General features: G+C 39.7%; 3 protein-coding genes across 4 annotated transcripts; 2 read left to right on the top strand and 1 right to left on the bottom strand.

Annotated features, from left to right (window-relative positions):
* Positions 1-2,161: 2,161 nt before the first annotated feature.
* On the bottom strand, positions 2,162-3,201 carry LOC139110695 (cytochrome b-c1 complex subunit 7). The gene is made up of 4 exons (XM_070670638.1): positions 3,048-3,201; positions 2,892-2,942; positions 2,496-2,662; positions 2,162-2,388 (listed from the first exon to the last, which is right to left on the bottom strand). Exons 1-4 carry the CDS (start codon positions 3,073-3,075, stop codon positions 2,311-2,313), a joined length of 324 nt encoding a protein of 107 aa, XP_070526739.1. The 5' UTR covers positions 3,076-3,201; the 3' UTR covers positions 2,162-2,310.
* Positions 3,202-3,530: 329 nt separating this feature from the next.
* LOC139110683 (polyadenylate-binding protein 1-like) lies at positions 3,531-8,275 on the top strand. Of its 2 annotated transcripts, XM_070670614.1 has the most exons (5): positions 3,531-4,321; positions 5,815-6,125; positions 6,350-7,298; positions 7,382-7,847; positions 8,012-8,275. In XM_070670614.1, the coding sequence occupies exons 1-4, from the start codon at positions 4,129-4,131 to the stop codon at positions 7,834-7,836; spliced, it is 1,908 nt and encodes a 635-aa protein (XP_070526715.1). In that variant the 5' UTR covers positions 3,531-4,128; the 3' UTR covers positions 7,837-7,847; positions 8,012-8,275. The 2 variants fall into 2 exon arrangements, with proteins under 2 accessions (XP_070526715.1, XP_070526714.1); XM_070670613.1 differs by having other exon boundaries at positions 7,382-8,275.
* A 427-nt stretch (positions 8,276-8,702) lies between these two features.
* On the top strand, positions 8,703-13,238 carry LOC139110684 (polyadenylate-binding protein 1A-like). Its single transcript, XM_070670615.1, has 4 exons — positions 8,703-9,574; positions 10,610-10,920; positions 11,023-11,965; positions 12,220-13,238. The coding sequence occupies exons 1-4, from the start codon at positions 9,382-9,384 to the stop codon at positions 12,669-12,671; spliced, it is 1,899 nt and encodes a 632-aa protein (XP_070526716.1). The 5' UTR covers positions 8,703-9,381; the 3' UTR covers positions 12,672-13,238.
* Position 13,239: the final 1 nt, after the last annotated feature.

Below are 13,239 nucleotides of genomic sequence, written 5' to 3' on the forward strand. Positions count from 1 at the left end.
CTTCTCAAAAATCAAATTTAAATTATTTTTATTTTTATTAAAATTAAATTAATTAAAAAAATCCTCACCTAATTAATTCCAATAGTATTCAATAATCAATAACAAGAATATCTTAATTTTTAGAGGAAAGCAGGTTTTTAGTGTAAGTTGCGACAAATTTTTCCTTCCGAAGTGAAATATAAGCTGATAGTGCCGGTATGCTAAATGCAGTATTGCATGCACCTTCCGAGTATTATTCGATCGTTATACTCCAACTATAATTCCCTCCCTTTCCTCTTCCATCCACGAGATTCTCACGAAAACTGTTCTCGTATCGTCCCCGATCTTACGACACCTTCTTTTCCAATGCTGTTCACAATTTCTCCTAAATCTCACTTCGAGAAATCAATGTCACGAAACACCAAAATGAGACGAGTGCAGTCGTCTAACTGATGCCTCGTGTGCCCTTTGGACGCGACCCTTGAGTCATCCACCACAATTCGATCTTTGAACTATGCAGCGACATGGAAACCGATGGCATGTCGTCATGAGCCTTAAAATCAGCATAAAATTCGTATTCCAAATTCCAGCTGTGTTACCCTCATAAAAAATCTCCCGAAACGACGAGGCTCACTGAACGCAGAATTCCAACCCCCGTGACGTGTTCGCTAAAATGCTCGATAATTCACGACGAGATACGTATTTAATTTCTGACCAGCCCGCGAACGGAAAAAAAAATGCCGCAACTGTGTCGCCAATTAATTCTCTCCTTTCATTCCGAAAAGTCCCGTCGGGGAATAGTCGTCGGTTGGATTGCCGGGTGCAAAGCGATGGTGATTTTGAAATAAATGCCTCGGCTAAAAAAAATTGTTCGGGGTGAAAAGTAATGGCCAACGAGAATAGCGGCCACGCTTGACGCGCTCGAGCCAACTTAATGTGGAAGAAAGAAACTCAATTACCATGATCCGAATCATTTTCCGTGCTGGCCAGCGCGTGTCGTGTCCTTCGGCACGTTGCTGGCGAGACGTTGGTCACGCGTGCTCATCCGGCGGACGCGTACTCGCTCGTATTTGAGGGTGACACTCACGTTTAAGAGAACCGCGGAATCACCAGCAAAATCAGCAGCACTCTTGTCATCCGCGAGACGACGTGCAATCACGACGGCGTTCTCGAAACTTTTAGCGGCCGCACGCTCTTCTCAGCGATGCCGCTCGGTTTAGCTCCGCGTGGGGGTGAGATATTGATCCGTCGATTTGCCCGCGAAACGCGTGCTGCACATATGCAGGGGGATGATGCAACTAAATGGCGATCAATGGACGATCTACGTGGACAAAAATCTGGTCCAGTCGAATCTTATTTTAAGCGTCTTCGATTACCCTTAATATTTTTTTTTTCCCTCGCACCTCCGGTATGTAAAATGCTCGGCCATGGATACTGAGGAAAAAGTCGGAAAACTGATACGTTAATTATATTAAAATGTTAACTTCAGAATTAACGAAAGTTAAAAAAAATATTGATATAAAATTTAATATTTATTATTCAATAGCAAAAAAATTAATCAATTTAGAAAACTTGACTTTAATGCATTTTTTTTATTATATCAAAGAGAAAGACACTTGTTAAATTACCCTTGTGATCTTGAAATCCATCTCGTCATTTAAAGTCTGTTCTTGAATGTTCATTTAAAAATTAAGGAAAATCGATTTCGTTGTGCTTCTATCAATATATCTTGCCAATTCTTGAAAATATACTTATTGTTTCATACGAATCGATGCTGCTGCGTTGTCCTACGTTTTCCATTTTCGTTCCCGTTCAACTTGAACATGAAAAGTATTAACGTCATTATCGTTCTTGTCACTTATTATTATTTAATTATCACGTGCACCATCTAAATGATTAATAACATACATTTACATACGGGATATTAAATTAGTAGCAAATAAACATGAAAATAATTATTTTCACGTTTATCTGTAAACTATTTAATGTCTTTCACATAATGAATGACGAATCATTTAGAGACATTATGATAATTAAACAATAACAATGTTGTATTATGTACATAGCTTTTAAAGTCTGTATCCTCCTAACATACATTTTTATCTTAATTTATTTCGCAGTGGTCATTTAGGATATCAGATGGATATTGCAATGCAAATATGTGAAGGATATTGCTGCTTACTTATTGTTATTTTGACCAAACAAATGTAATTTATTTAATATATATATATCATACGTATGTACAGACCAGCTCTTCTTCGCAAAAAAAGTGCATTAAAGAACAGACACACTTTGTTATATTGCGCTAATAATCATTCTAATTTCTACAATTCATGATGCCTCCCATGCCTCTTTCTCCTCGCGTTCTTTTATAACTTCGTCAAGGTATGGCTTGAGGTATCTTACATCCTGCAAAAATATTATTCTTTTACTTGCTGAAAAAAAAAGCTTTAAACTGATTGCATTATTATTAGAGCAAAATATTAATTAATTTATAAAGATTGATATCTGATAACCTCTTCATATTTAGTCCACTGTTCCTCAGGCAGAAGTCTTTTATTGCAATCCAATTGTGCAGCTCTTATTATACGAAAATTGCGCTGATCGACAATTTCTTGAGGTAGGCGTCTCAGAGCTTCCTCCACATCTTTATTTTCATGGAGAAGATCATCCCTCCATAAACCTGAAAATAGATAACTATTATTTTATGTGATAAAACTGACGCCAAAGTAATTTTTGTACATTTAATATCAAACGTATCAAACGTATTAAACGCTTGTCACAATAAAAAGAAACTAATAAAAATGTCAGCTTTGCGTGTCCTCGTCAATAATAAGGTTAGTATAAAAAAAAAAATTACCTCACTTTCGTGCAACACAAATCGACAGAGTAAAAATATCATTTTTTATTACCGTATTTGTTGAATCCACTGGCATTGTAGCACCATTTCCTGAATCCGATGGCTGAAAGAAATGAATGCATTATGTAAGAAACATCTCCCTTAACGATCAGTTGTACAGAATAAATTAAACTCAAGAATTAATTGAAAGGTAAAATTAGCTACTTACAGATTAACTGATTCATTTGCCTGCTCATTTTAGAAGACGCGACGTTCCGCTTTCTACAGAGAAATTCTGACAGAAGCCGTTGGACTCGCGATCGGGCAAACCAATGCACGGAAAATGTAATGGCGGTTTGCTGTCATCCCTCGATCTGATTGGTTTTTTAACAGTTAATTATATTCGACAGTTTCAGGTCTTCCACCGAAATGCAAACGCGATTAGACAATTCTAAATTAATTGCAGAGAGAAAGAAAAAAATTAATAATTGAGAAAGCTCACAGTTTTTCATACTGGATCGCGTACGAGACTCATCCTGATTGGCTCGCATTGAAAATTAAACTTAAAGCCGAACCCGGACATTTTGTAATAAATTTCGGAACGTAATTGGTGACGTTGACGAAAGTCACGGTAGAGGGCAACTATTTCGCTGGTGACTGTCGTACGTGCGTGTTCCAACCTTCGAGCATGTATATAAGTGCGCACAAGACGCCGAGGTGACCAAACGCCATCACAGTGAGGTTGTGTTCGCGTCGCGCGTTCGTTGTGTGCGTTTACTTTTCCTCGGGAATATAGGCCACATAACCTATGTCCATTTCGTGAAACTTTCTCTCTTAAAAAAAAAAAAAAAAAAATAAAAAATCCCAAAAAAAAGGAAAAATTTATGAAAAAGGCAGTGTGAGACAAACAAAAAAATCGCAAAACCGTTGTCTAAAACCGTCGACTACAACCATCGTGACCTTGGTGTGGCGATAGACGGTACGAAGGGAGGCAAATACTTGGAGGGTGAAAGTCGTCTTCGCAGAAACGGAAACTGCAGCGCATACCTGTAGTCACGAACAAAAAAACCCAAAAAAAAAAAACGAAGCTAAACTAAACAAAAAAAAACGGAAAACTAAGATACCTGCACGCGTGAGTCGTACGCGGGAGAGGAAATAGTCGAGGAAGAAAACGTGCTCGGGAAGACGCATCAGCGATCTTGTGGCGAGGAGCAGAGGAGGAAGGAGGACGAGCAAAGCGTCGCGCAAACGAGGAGGAACGTCGATCCCGTCATCCCTTTTCCCAGTGAGAGACTTCGGCAACCTTCGCCATGAATCCAGGAGCCCCCAACTACCCCATGGCCTCGCTCTACGTAGGCAACCTGCACACAGACATCACCGAGGCGATGCTGTTCGAGAAATTCTCGTCGGCAGGCCCAGTGCTGTCCATCCGCGTGTGCCGCGACATGGTTACCCGTCGCTCGCTCGGCTACGCGTATGTTAACTTCCAGCAGCCCGCCGACGGTAATTACGCATTACTTTTATCGCCAGTCGCATGCCCATTCTGCCATTGTGCTATTAATGATGGTGACGGTTGATGGGAGATCAACGCATCGCGTCGGTCCGCGTAAATCGCCACCTGCTGCTGCCTCACATGGGACACATGGCCGCGCCGACGCGCGCTTTATTGAATTCGCGTCGCTACTTTGTTGCTTACCACGTAGAACCCACGTTGCAAGAACGGCGGATCTGAAGATTAAAATCTGGCGTAATCGAATCGCCTCGGTCCGTTATCGCTCGAATTGATTGCATTTCAATTTGCAATTCTCTGCCGCTAACGCGTAATCCAATATGTCGTTAAGGTTGATTACCGGATAAATTTATTTATAGATAAATGGTAAACGGTTCGTGTGATTTATCGTAGGTGGGAAAGATAATTTTTTTTTTTTTATCTTTTTCTTTTTTTTTTTTTTGCGCGCGTTAGAAACATATTGTTTGTTAAACCTGAAGTAGGGAATTAAATTCATTTGTTTTAAATATAAAATTTGAAATATATATCTGTTATTTAATACAGTGCACGAAGTAGAGTTATGAAATGTTGGAAAATTTAATCGGCAGAAAATAAAGAAATGTGTAATCGCACACGCTACACACACGCGCGCGCGCAAATTCCCCCCCCTCCCCTCGCGTACACACACGTGGAGAAAAAATATCTAAAATTTTTTTTTTTTTCTAATTGTAGAAATTTAATTTAAATTAATAGAAAGAGTATTTTTAGATAAAATATTTTATTCTCGTGAGTTTATTATTTAATTTCGATATTTTTTTCCTCTCGCACGCAAAATTGGCTTTTTTCTTTTTTTTAGAAAACTTGAGGAACTTTCGATTCGGTAAACACGTCTATCGAATATCTTTTGTTTCGCATGTACTTTCTTTTTAAGTAAATCTGAAATGTGTCTCGCATAAATTTCTTTTCAGGTATCCAAATCCAAAATGAAAACCCATTGTATAAGACTTCAAAGAAACTTACATATTTGTTATCTTCAAAGTGGACAAAAGCATATTTCTTTTTTTTTTTTTTTTTATGAAAGAAAAGGGCAGGGGCTTAATGAAACTTCGGTTTCTTTAGTTTTCTACCTGACTTCAAGTTTTTACCTCAGGCTAAAATTCCAGTGGAAAAGATAAAAGACAATCTCCTTCTTCTCACTTAAGTCTTGTATGCAAATGACAAAACAGAAACATTTTTTTCTTTTTTTAATATCTACTGCAAAATATATTTAATTGTAATTAAATTTAAAAATAATGTACATTAAATTTAGCAAACGCTAAATTAATTTAATAACTTTGGACAGTTGCAAGAACAATTGTATACACATGTAAATTTATTTAATGATGTGAGACGATAAACTTTGCCAGTCAACAGCGGCAAGAAATGGTTAAAAATATACGAAATGTTTAACCTTTACAAAAATAGTATTATTACTTACTAAATATACTTACAAATATTTATGTTTCAGCTGAACGCGCTCTTGATACCATGAACTTTGACATAATTAAAGGACGGCCTATTCGGATTATGTGGTCCCAGCGCGATCCATCTCTACGCAAGTCAGGCGTCGGAAATGTATTTATTAAAAACCTAGACAAGAACATAGACAATAAAGCGATGTACGATACATTTTCCGCGTTTGGAAATATATTGAGCTGCAAGGTTACGCAGGACGAGTCTGGCGCATCAAAAGGTTACGGCTTTGTTCATTTTGAAACTGAAGAGGCGGCTAACAAGTCTATTGAAAAAGTCAACGGAATGTTGCTAAATGGCAAAAAGGTAAAATAGCGTTTTTTTTATTCATTAAGATTTTTTTTTAATTACAATGTAGTCTGTTATAGAACAGTTAAACTACAGAATGTCTTACTATATGACAATGTGCGGATTGGGTGAAAAGACCTGTCTACTTTTAAAAACATTGTCATATGAGTTGAGACATCCTATATGTATATATAAATTTGATGTCAAGTAATTTCTTTTTTTTTAATTGTGTACATTTATAGGTGTACGTTGGGAAATTTATTCCACGTAAAGAACGTCTAAAAGAGCTGGGTGAAAAAGCTAAACTGTTTACGAATGTGTACGTGAAGAATTTCGGCGAAGAAATGACCGACAATGCATTGAAAGAAATGTTCGAGAAATATGGGACCATCACTAGCCACAAGGTGATGATTAAGGATGACGGCAAGTCACGCGGATTTGGATTTGTCGCTTTCGAGGATCCGAACTCTGCCGAGCAAGCAGTGCTCGAGTTGAACGGTAAAGAGATTTCTGAAGGTAAAATCATGTACGTCGGACGAGCTCAGAAGAAAGCTGAGCGCCAGCAAGAGCTTAAACGGAAATTCGAACAGCTGAAGATCGAGCGCTTGAATCGTTATCAAGGTGTAAACTTGTACGTAAAGAATCTGGATGATACAATTGATGACGAACGTCTGCGTAAAGAGTTCACGCCATTCGGTACGATCACGTCTGCGAAAGTAATGATGGAGGAGGGACGCAGCAAAGGTTTTGGCTTCGTGTGCTTCTCGCAGCCGGAAGAGGCCACCAAAGCGGTCACCGAGATGAACGGACGTATCGTAGGTTCAAAACCTCTCTATGTCGCTTTGGCGCAGCGTAAGGAAGATCGTAAAGCGCATCTCGCCTCTCAGTACATACAACGCATGGCGAACGTGCGCATGCAACAGATGGGTCAAATATTCCATCAACCTGGCAATGCCAGCAGTTATTTCGTACCCTCGATACCGCAGCCGCAGCGTTTCTATGGACCAGCTCAAATGACTCAAATTCGTACAACTCCGCGCTGGCCGGCGCAACCAAATCAAGTACGTCCGAATACGCAGACCAGCAACCCTGGGTTCACATCGATGCAAGCTGCACCATTCCGAGCGGCTCCACGTGCTCCTGCCGCGCAGGCTAACACCTTGCGTAACATGCCCGCGAGACCCATTACAGGTATTAATAAGAAATTTAAAAAATCGAGAACAAGTAAAAATAATTGTACAATAATAACCACGATTTTATTCAATTGTCTTTAGGTCTCCAAGCAGTTGGCGGCGCCAATATGCAAAACCGTTCTGTGGCTGGATCAGCCGTCAGTGTTTCACCCGCTCAGAACCGTCCAACAAATTACAAGTACACGCCAAATATGCGCAATCCGCCGCAAGCAGCTATGGCTCTACCTGCACCGAGCGGTCTTTCTGTACAACCTGCAGTTCACATCCAGGGTCAGGAGCCGCTGACCGCGTCGATGCTGGCCGCGGCACCGCCACAAGAGCAAAAGCAAATGCTTGGAGAACGCTTATTCCCTCTGATCCAAAGCATGCATGCACAATTAACCGGCAAGATCACCGGTATGTTGTTGGAAATCGACAACAGCGAACTGTTGCACATGCTGGAACACAAAGAATCCCTGAAGGCCAAGGTAGAGGAAGCCGTGGCCGTATTGCAGGCTCATCAAGCCAAACAGGCGGTTATGCCGAAAAAGGAATAAACATCTTATCGGTAATCCTTATTTATAACAAGGGAAATAAGTTTCGACAAATTTTGTATTTAATTTGACTTACACATTATTATGTCATTTCATTATTATTTTTCCTTTTTTTTTTTTTACCTTTTTGAATTTATGCAGTTTAGTTGTGTCATTATATGTTTTTTTTTTTTTGTAGCGGATTTATTATTCAAAATGTAAGCGGTTGCGAGATATTGTTTGTGAAGGTATAAAAATGTATGCACTTTTTATCATGTAAAATTAAAAAAAAAAAAAAGATCTTCATATTCAGCATATTATTAGAATATGAGGAGCTGTAATCATATTTTCTGAATCAGTGGTCATGTTTTCCTTGTGTTTGCTTATTGTAAAAGGCGGAAATTGTGGAAAGACTCGATCCTGAAATTATAAAGTAATAAATTTTTCTTTGGAAACAAAAAAATGGTTAATGTTCAGCAGATGTGATGCCGTTACACCTGTTGAATGTATTGTTTTTAGACTATCCCCAAAGCGAATAGAAATTTAAAAGTTACAAGAAGGTAATACATTGTTTAAACAACTACAAAGTGGCTGATTTAATATCTTCGAGTTTATCTGCCATTATGATTTCGTCAAGATTTGTTGAATTTTATCTCGATTTCAGAATTTATTGGTCCAGCTATACATTTGAGAAGTTAAATAACTTGCCAGATGAAGGTGTGCGAACGGCACACGTTTAATTTCAAAATGTCGCGCCAGAGGTGGCCTTTCGACAATCGCGCGGAGGCGCTCGAGGCGCTGGAACTACTTCGCCGGAAATTCGCGATGGTAGTTGCGCGGCCTGGATATATAAGGACGCGCAGGAAGCCGCGCGATGCTCTTCTGCCTCAGTCAGAGTGGAGTTTGTGTTCACGCGTGGTTGTGTGCGTTACCTCTTTCCTCAGAAATAGGCCACACAACCTACGTCCAATTTCGTGAAACTAACTCTTCTAGAAAAATCCCCCCCAAAAAAAGTTAAAAAAAATCTTTTTTAAAAAAAAAAACGTACCCAAAAAAATCGCAAAACCGTAGACGAAAATCATCGTAACCTCGGGTAACAGCGTGGTGATTAAAAAAAGAAAACAAAAAAAAAAAAGAAGAAGGAAGAGAAGAACTGAGTACGAACCAAGATAAGTAAGTGAGGCCGTTAACGTCGTTAAAAAATACCAGACGGAGGGTCTTCATTTATGTAACAAATACTTACGTTTATATAAAAAGAAAAATAAAACAAAAAAAAAGCGAAAAAGAGAAAGAAAATTTTATAAGAGAACATCCGTTTAGATAAACACGAGGCAGAAGCGGAAGACATAAAAATAAAAAAAAAAAAAATAAAAAAATAGAAAAAGAAGAGAAAATCGTGCCACGTGAGACGTGTCGAGCGACGAGGAGTACTTGACGAAGTCGCGGGGCCTCCTGGAGGAAACTGGGCCATATTGCGAGGTAGCGGAAACGAAGAGGAACCGGGGGAAGAAAAAAGAAAATTCGTAATCCGTTGGTACGCGATCCGCCGACGTTCCACCAGCCGTCGCCATGAATCCTGGTGCACCGAACTACCCCATGGCCTCGCTCTACGTGGGCGACCTGCACACGGACATCACCGAGGCGATGCTGTTCGAGAAGTTCTCGTCGGCGGGCCCGGTGCTGTCGATCCGCGTGTGCCGCGACATGATCACGCGTCGCTCGCTCGGTTACGCATATGTCAACTTCCAGCAGCCGGCTGACGGTGAGTCATCGCTTCCGACGAACCCGATCGTCACCACGGCGTTCCGTGCCGTCCTCGTGATAATGGTCAACGTGGTAGTGGCGACGGTCAACGTGGTGACGCAACGTGGGCAACCGCTTTAATGGCCGCCCGCTGCTGCTGCACACGTGCCGCGCCAACGTGCCCACCATGTTGGATCCACGTCTTCGGGCGTGATAATGGTTAACCTTTAAAACGGCTCCACCACGTGCGAAGGAAAGGATTAATTTTCCTTTTTTTTTTACCTATTTTTTTACCTATTTTTTTCCCTTTTTTTTGACCTTTTCTTTTCTCTGCTTCGTCACGCGTTGACCAAAGACATGGTCATGTAGGAATAAGTGTTACTTTTCTTTCAAACGTCACCTCGGAGATGTACCTGAATTTGATAAATTATCGTATTTTTTCACATTGTCAAACGTATATACTCTTCCCTTTGTAGAAGTCTCTTTTGATTCCGTTCTTTTGTACATTATGCAAATTTGAGTCTCGGTGTCGCATGCCATTGTTAATGATTCACTACCGAGAATGATAATTTGTTCTGTATTGTGTTTCGATTATAAATATCTTTTTACCGGCTTGATAAAAATAATTCTGTTATCAATTTAGAGGAATGTCTCGCCAGATTTATCAATGTGTTTTTACTTGCGATACGAAAGGAAGAATTTGTCTAAGAGTATTACGTAATTTATTGAAATTATTATTTGCCTTTCAGTGATAAGTCTTTTCTTTTTTTAAAAAAATTTTTTTTTATTAGTTATAAGTTAAATTAATTTAAATAAATATGTATACTTTTGTTAATATATTCTTAATATAATTTTTTATTCAAAATTTATATACATAAAGTTTTTGCAAATTTATATTAGGCAAGAGCAATTATGACGAATATGCACAAGTATACTTAATGATAAGAGGCCTGATTTGATAAAAGTAGCGATAACGCTTTCTTTGAAATTTTTATTTGACATTCACAAGGGTAATATGTGTTCATAAATACATTTATAATTGCTTATGTTTTAGCTGAACGCGCCCTTGATACCATGAATTTTGATATGATAAAAGGGCGGCCTATTCGGATAATGTGGTCCCAGCGCGACCCTTCCCTACGAAAGTCCGGCGTTGGAAATGTATTTATTAAGAACCTAGACAAGAACATAGACAATAAAGCGATGTACGACACATTTTCTGCGTTTGGAAATATATTGAGTTGCAAAGTTGCGCAAGATGAAACCGGTGCGTCAAAGGGTTACGGTTTTGTACACTTTGAAACTGAGGAAGCTGCTAACAAATCGATTGATAAGGTCAACGGGATGTTGCTAAACGGCAAAAAGGTAAATTAACATTTACTTTATTCAGCTGAGATTAAAATCGTATAACTGTTCATTGATGTAACGTCGCTTTTCTTTTTTTCTGACAAATTAATATTCTTGCAGGTGTACGTTGGAAAATTCATTCCTCGCAAAGAACGCGAGAAAGAACTGGGAGAAAAAGCCAAACTGTTCACGAACGTATACGTAAAGAACTTCGGCGAGGATATGAACGATGAGAAGTTGAGAGAAATGTTCGAGAAGTACGGTGTCATCACAAGCCATAAAGTAATGAGCAAAGACGACGGCAAATCGCGCGGGTTTGGATTTGTCGCGTTCGAGGATCCGGATGCCGCCGAACAAGCGGTGCTCGAACTGAACGGCAAAGAGATCGCCGAAGGTAAATGTATGTACGTCGGGCGAGCGCAGAAAAAAGCCGAAAGGCAGCAGGAGCTCAAGCGGAAGTTTGAGCAGCTAAAGATCGAGCGCCTGAATCGTTATCAAGGCGTGAATTTATACGTAAAGAATCTTGACGACACGATCGACGACGAACGCCTTCGAAAAGAATTCACACCGTTTGGCACGATCACGTCTGCGAAAGTGATGATGGAGGAGGGACGCAGCAAAGGCTTTGGTTTCGTATGCTTCTCTCAGCCGGAGGAAGCCACTAAGGCAGTTACCGAAATGAACGGACGCATCGTAGGTTCTAAGCCTCTTTACGTTGCCTTAGCGCAACGTAAAGAGGACCGTAAAGCGCATCTTGCTTCTCAATACATGCAGCGTATGGCAAATGTGCGTATGCAGCAAATGGGTCAGATATTCCAACCCAACAACGCCGGCAGTTATTTCGTACCCACGATACCGCAGCCGCAGCGGTTCTTCGGACCCGCTCAAATGACGCAGATCCGCGCGACACCACGCTGGGCGGCCCAACCGAATCAAGTACGACCGAACGCACAAACTGGTACCTCTGGGTTCACGTCGATGCAAACCGCACCGTTCCGAACGGCGCCACGCGGTCCTACGCAGGCTAATAATTTGCGTAACTTGCCTGCGAGACCTATTACAGGTAGTTCATATTGTTACAGCATACATAAGCAGGGTATTTTAATTCTGGTATTTTACAAGCTATTAAAAAAAAAAATATTATCGACAAAACTTTATATTTGAATTTAAAAACCGTAGATAGCTTAAAAGTAATATATAAAATTATATTTGTGCATGTTTTTTATTAGATATACGATTATAATAATTTTAGTACGATAAGTTAATTATTACATTAATTTTTAGCGTAAATTAGAACTAACGAACTTTCCGTTTTAGGTCAACAAGCGGTTGGTGGTGCCAACATGCAGAGCCGTTCCATGGCCGGACCAGTCGGCGTTTCATCTGGTCAGAGAGGTCCAGCAAATTACAAGTATACGCCAAATATGCGGAACCCACCACAAGCGGCCATGGCTATGCCTACTCCGAGTGGCCCTTCTGTGCAGCAAGCGGTACACATTCAAGGCCAAGAACCGCTGACCGCGTCGATGCTGGCCGCGGCACCTCCGCAAGAGCAAAAGCAGATGTTAGGGGAACGGTTATTCCATTTGATTCAATGCATGTATCCGCAACTGACCGGCAAGATCACCGGCATGTTATTAGAAATCGATAATAGCGAATTGTTACATATGCTGGAGCATAGCGAATCCCTCAAAGCTAAGGTGGAGGAAGCCGTGGCCGTATTGCAGGCTCATCAAGCCAAGCAAGCGGTGGCGCCGAAAAAAGAATAAACGTCACCATCGACGAATTTTCACTTGTAACTCGTGAAAATAAAATCGCAATTGTTTTTTTTTTCGAATTTAGTTAGATAAATACGCGGTGCTTAACTCTTCATTTATCTTTTATTTTTTTTTTTTTTTCTGAATTTATAAAATTTAATTAAATGTGTTTACGTATTGAAGTTAATTTCGAAGACTTGATCATCGACTTCCGATTGTTACTAGAGAATTTAATAGTTTTATGTTCTTTTTGCAGTGTAAAATTTTAGGAAAGGGAAAAGTGTCCAGAGCACGTGTTGCCGCTCGACACGTAAAGTTACGCAATCTGGAAATAATCGTTTACCTGACATTTGGTCGCCAAGTGTGAAAAGATTTCCAGTCCTAAAGTTTTACGTTGATAAATTTTATTTTCTGTTTTTTTTTCTTTTTCCAGATGTTATATGCGATCAACATTCGTGGGATGTAACTGTTAACTTGTTGATTGTTTTATAAAAGTTAATTTGAATAATATATATTTAATAACGTAATTGCAGATGCAGTTATTGTCGAATATATCTATATATTGTTACATCCACTGAAT

This window comes from Cardiocondyla obscurior, linkage group LG21 (assembly GCF_019399895.1).
Source record: "Cardiocondyla obscurior isolate alpha-2009 linkage group LG21, Cobs3.1, whole genome shotgun sequence".
Classification (NCBI taxonomy): Eukaryota; Metazoa; Arthropoda; class Insecta; order Hymenoptera; family Formicidae; genus Cardiocondyla; species Cardiocondyla obscurior.

What these genes read in the sequence shown, in the direction of transcription:
- LOC139110684 (XM_070670615.1), top strand. Translation starts at nt 9,382, where the DNA reads ATGAATCCTGGTGCACCGAACTACCCCATGGCCTCGCTCTACGTGGGC. An exon ending in CTTCCAGCAGCCGGCTGACG is followed by an intron (nt 9,575 to 10,609) that starts GTGAGTCATCGC and finishes CTTATGTTTTAG; the next exon opens with CTGAACGCGCCCTTGATACC. An exon ending in GCCTGCGAGACCTATTACAG is followed by an intron (nt 11,966 to 12,219) that starts GTAGTTCATATT and finishes TTTCCGTTTTAG; the next exon opens with GTCAACAAGCGGTTGGTGGT.
- LOC139110683 (XM_070670613.1), top strand. Translation starts at nt 4,129, where the DNA reads ATGAATCCAGGAGCCCCCAACTACCCCATGGCCTCGCTCTACGTAGGC. An exon ending in TGTTGCTAAATGGCAAAAAG is followed by an intron (nt 6,126 to 6,349) that starts GTAAAATAGCGT and finishes GTACATTTATAG; the next exon opens with GTGTACGTTGGGAAATTTAT. An exon ending in GCCCGCGAGACCCATTACAG is followed by an intron (nt 7,299 to 7,381) that starts GTATTAATAAGA and finishes AATTGTCTTTAG; the next exon opens with GTCTCCAAGCAGTTGGCGGC.
- LOC139110695 (XM_070670638.1), bottom strand. Translation starts at nt 3,075, where the DNA reads ATGAGCAGGCAAATGAATCAGTTAATCT. An exon ending in GCAAATGAATCAGTTAATCT is followed by an intron (nt 2,943 to 3,047) that starts GTAAGTAGCTAA and finishes CATTTCTTTCAG; the next exon opens with CCATCGGATTCAGGAAATGG. An exon ending in AGTGGACTAAATATGAAGAG is followed by an intron (nt 2,389 to 2,495) that starts GTTATCAGATAT and finishes ATATTTTTGCAG; the next exon opens with GATGTAAGATACCTCAAGCC.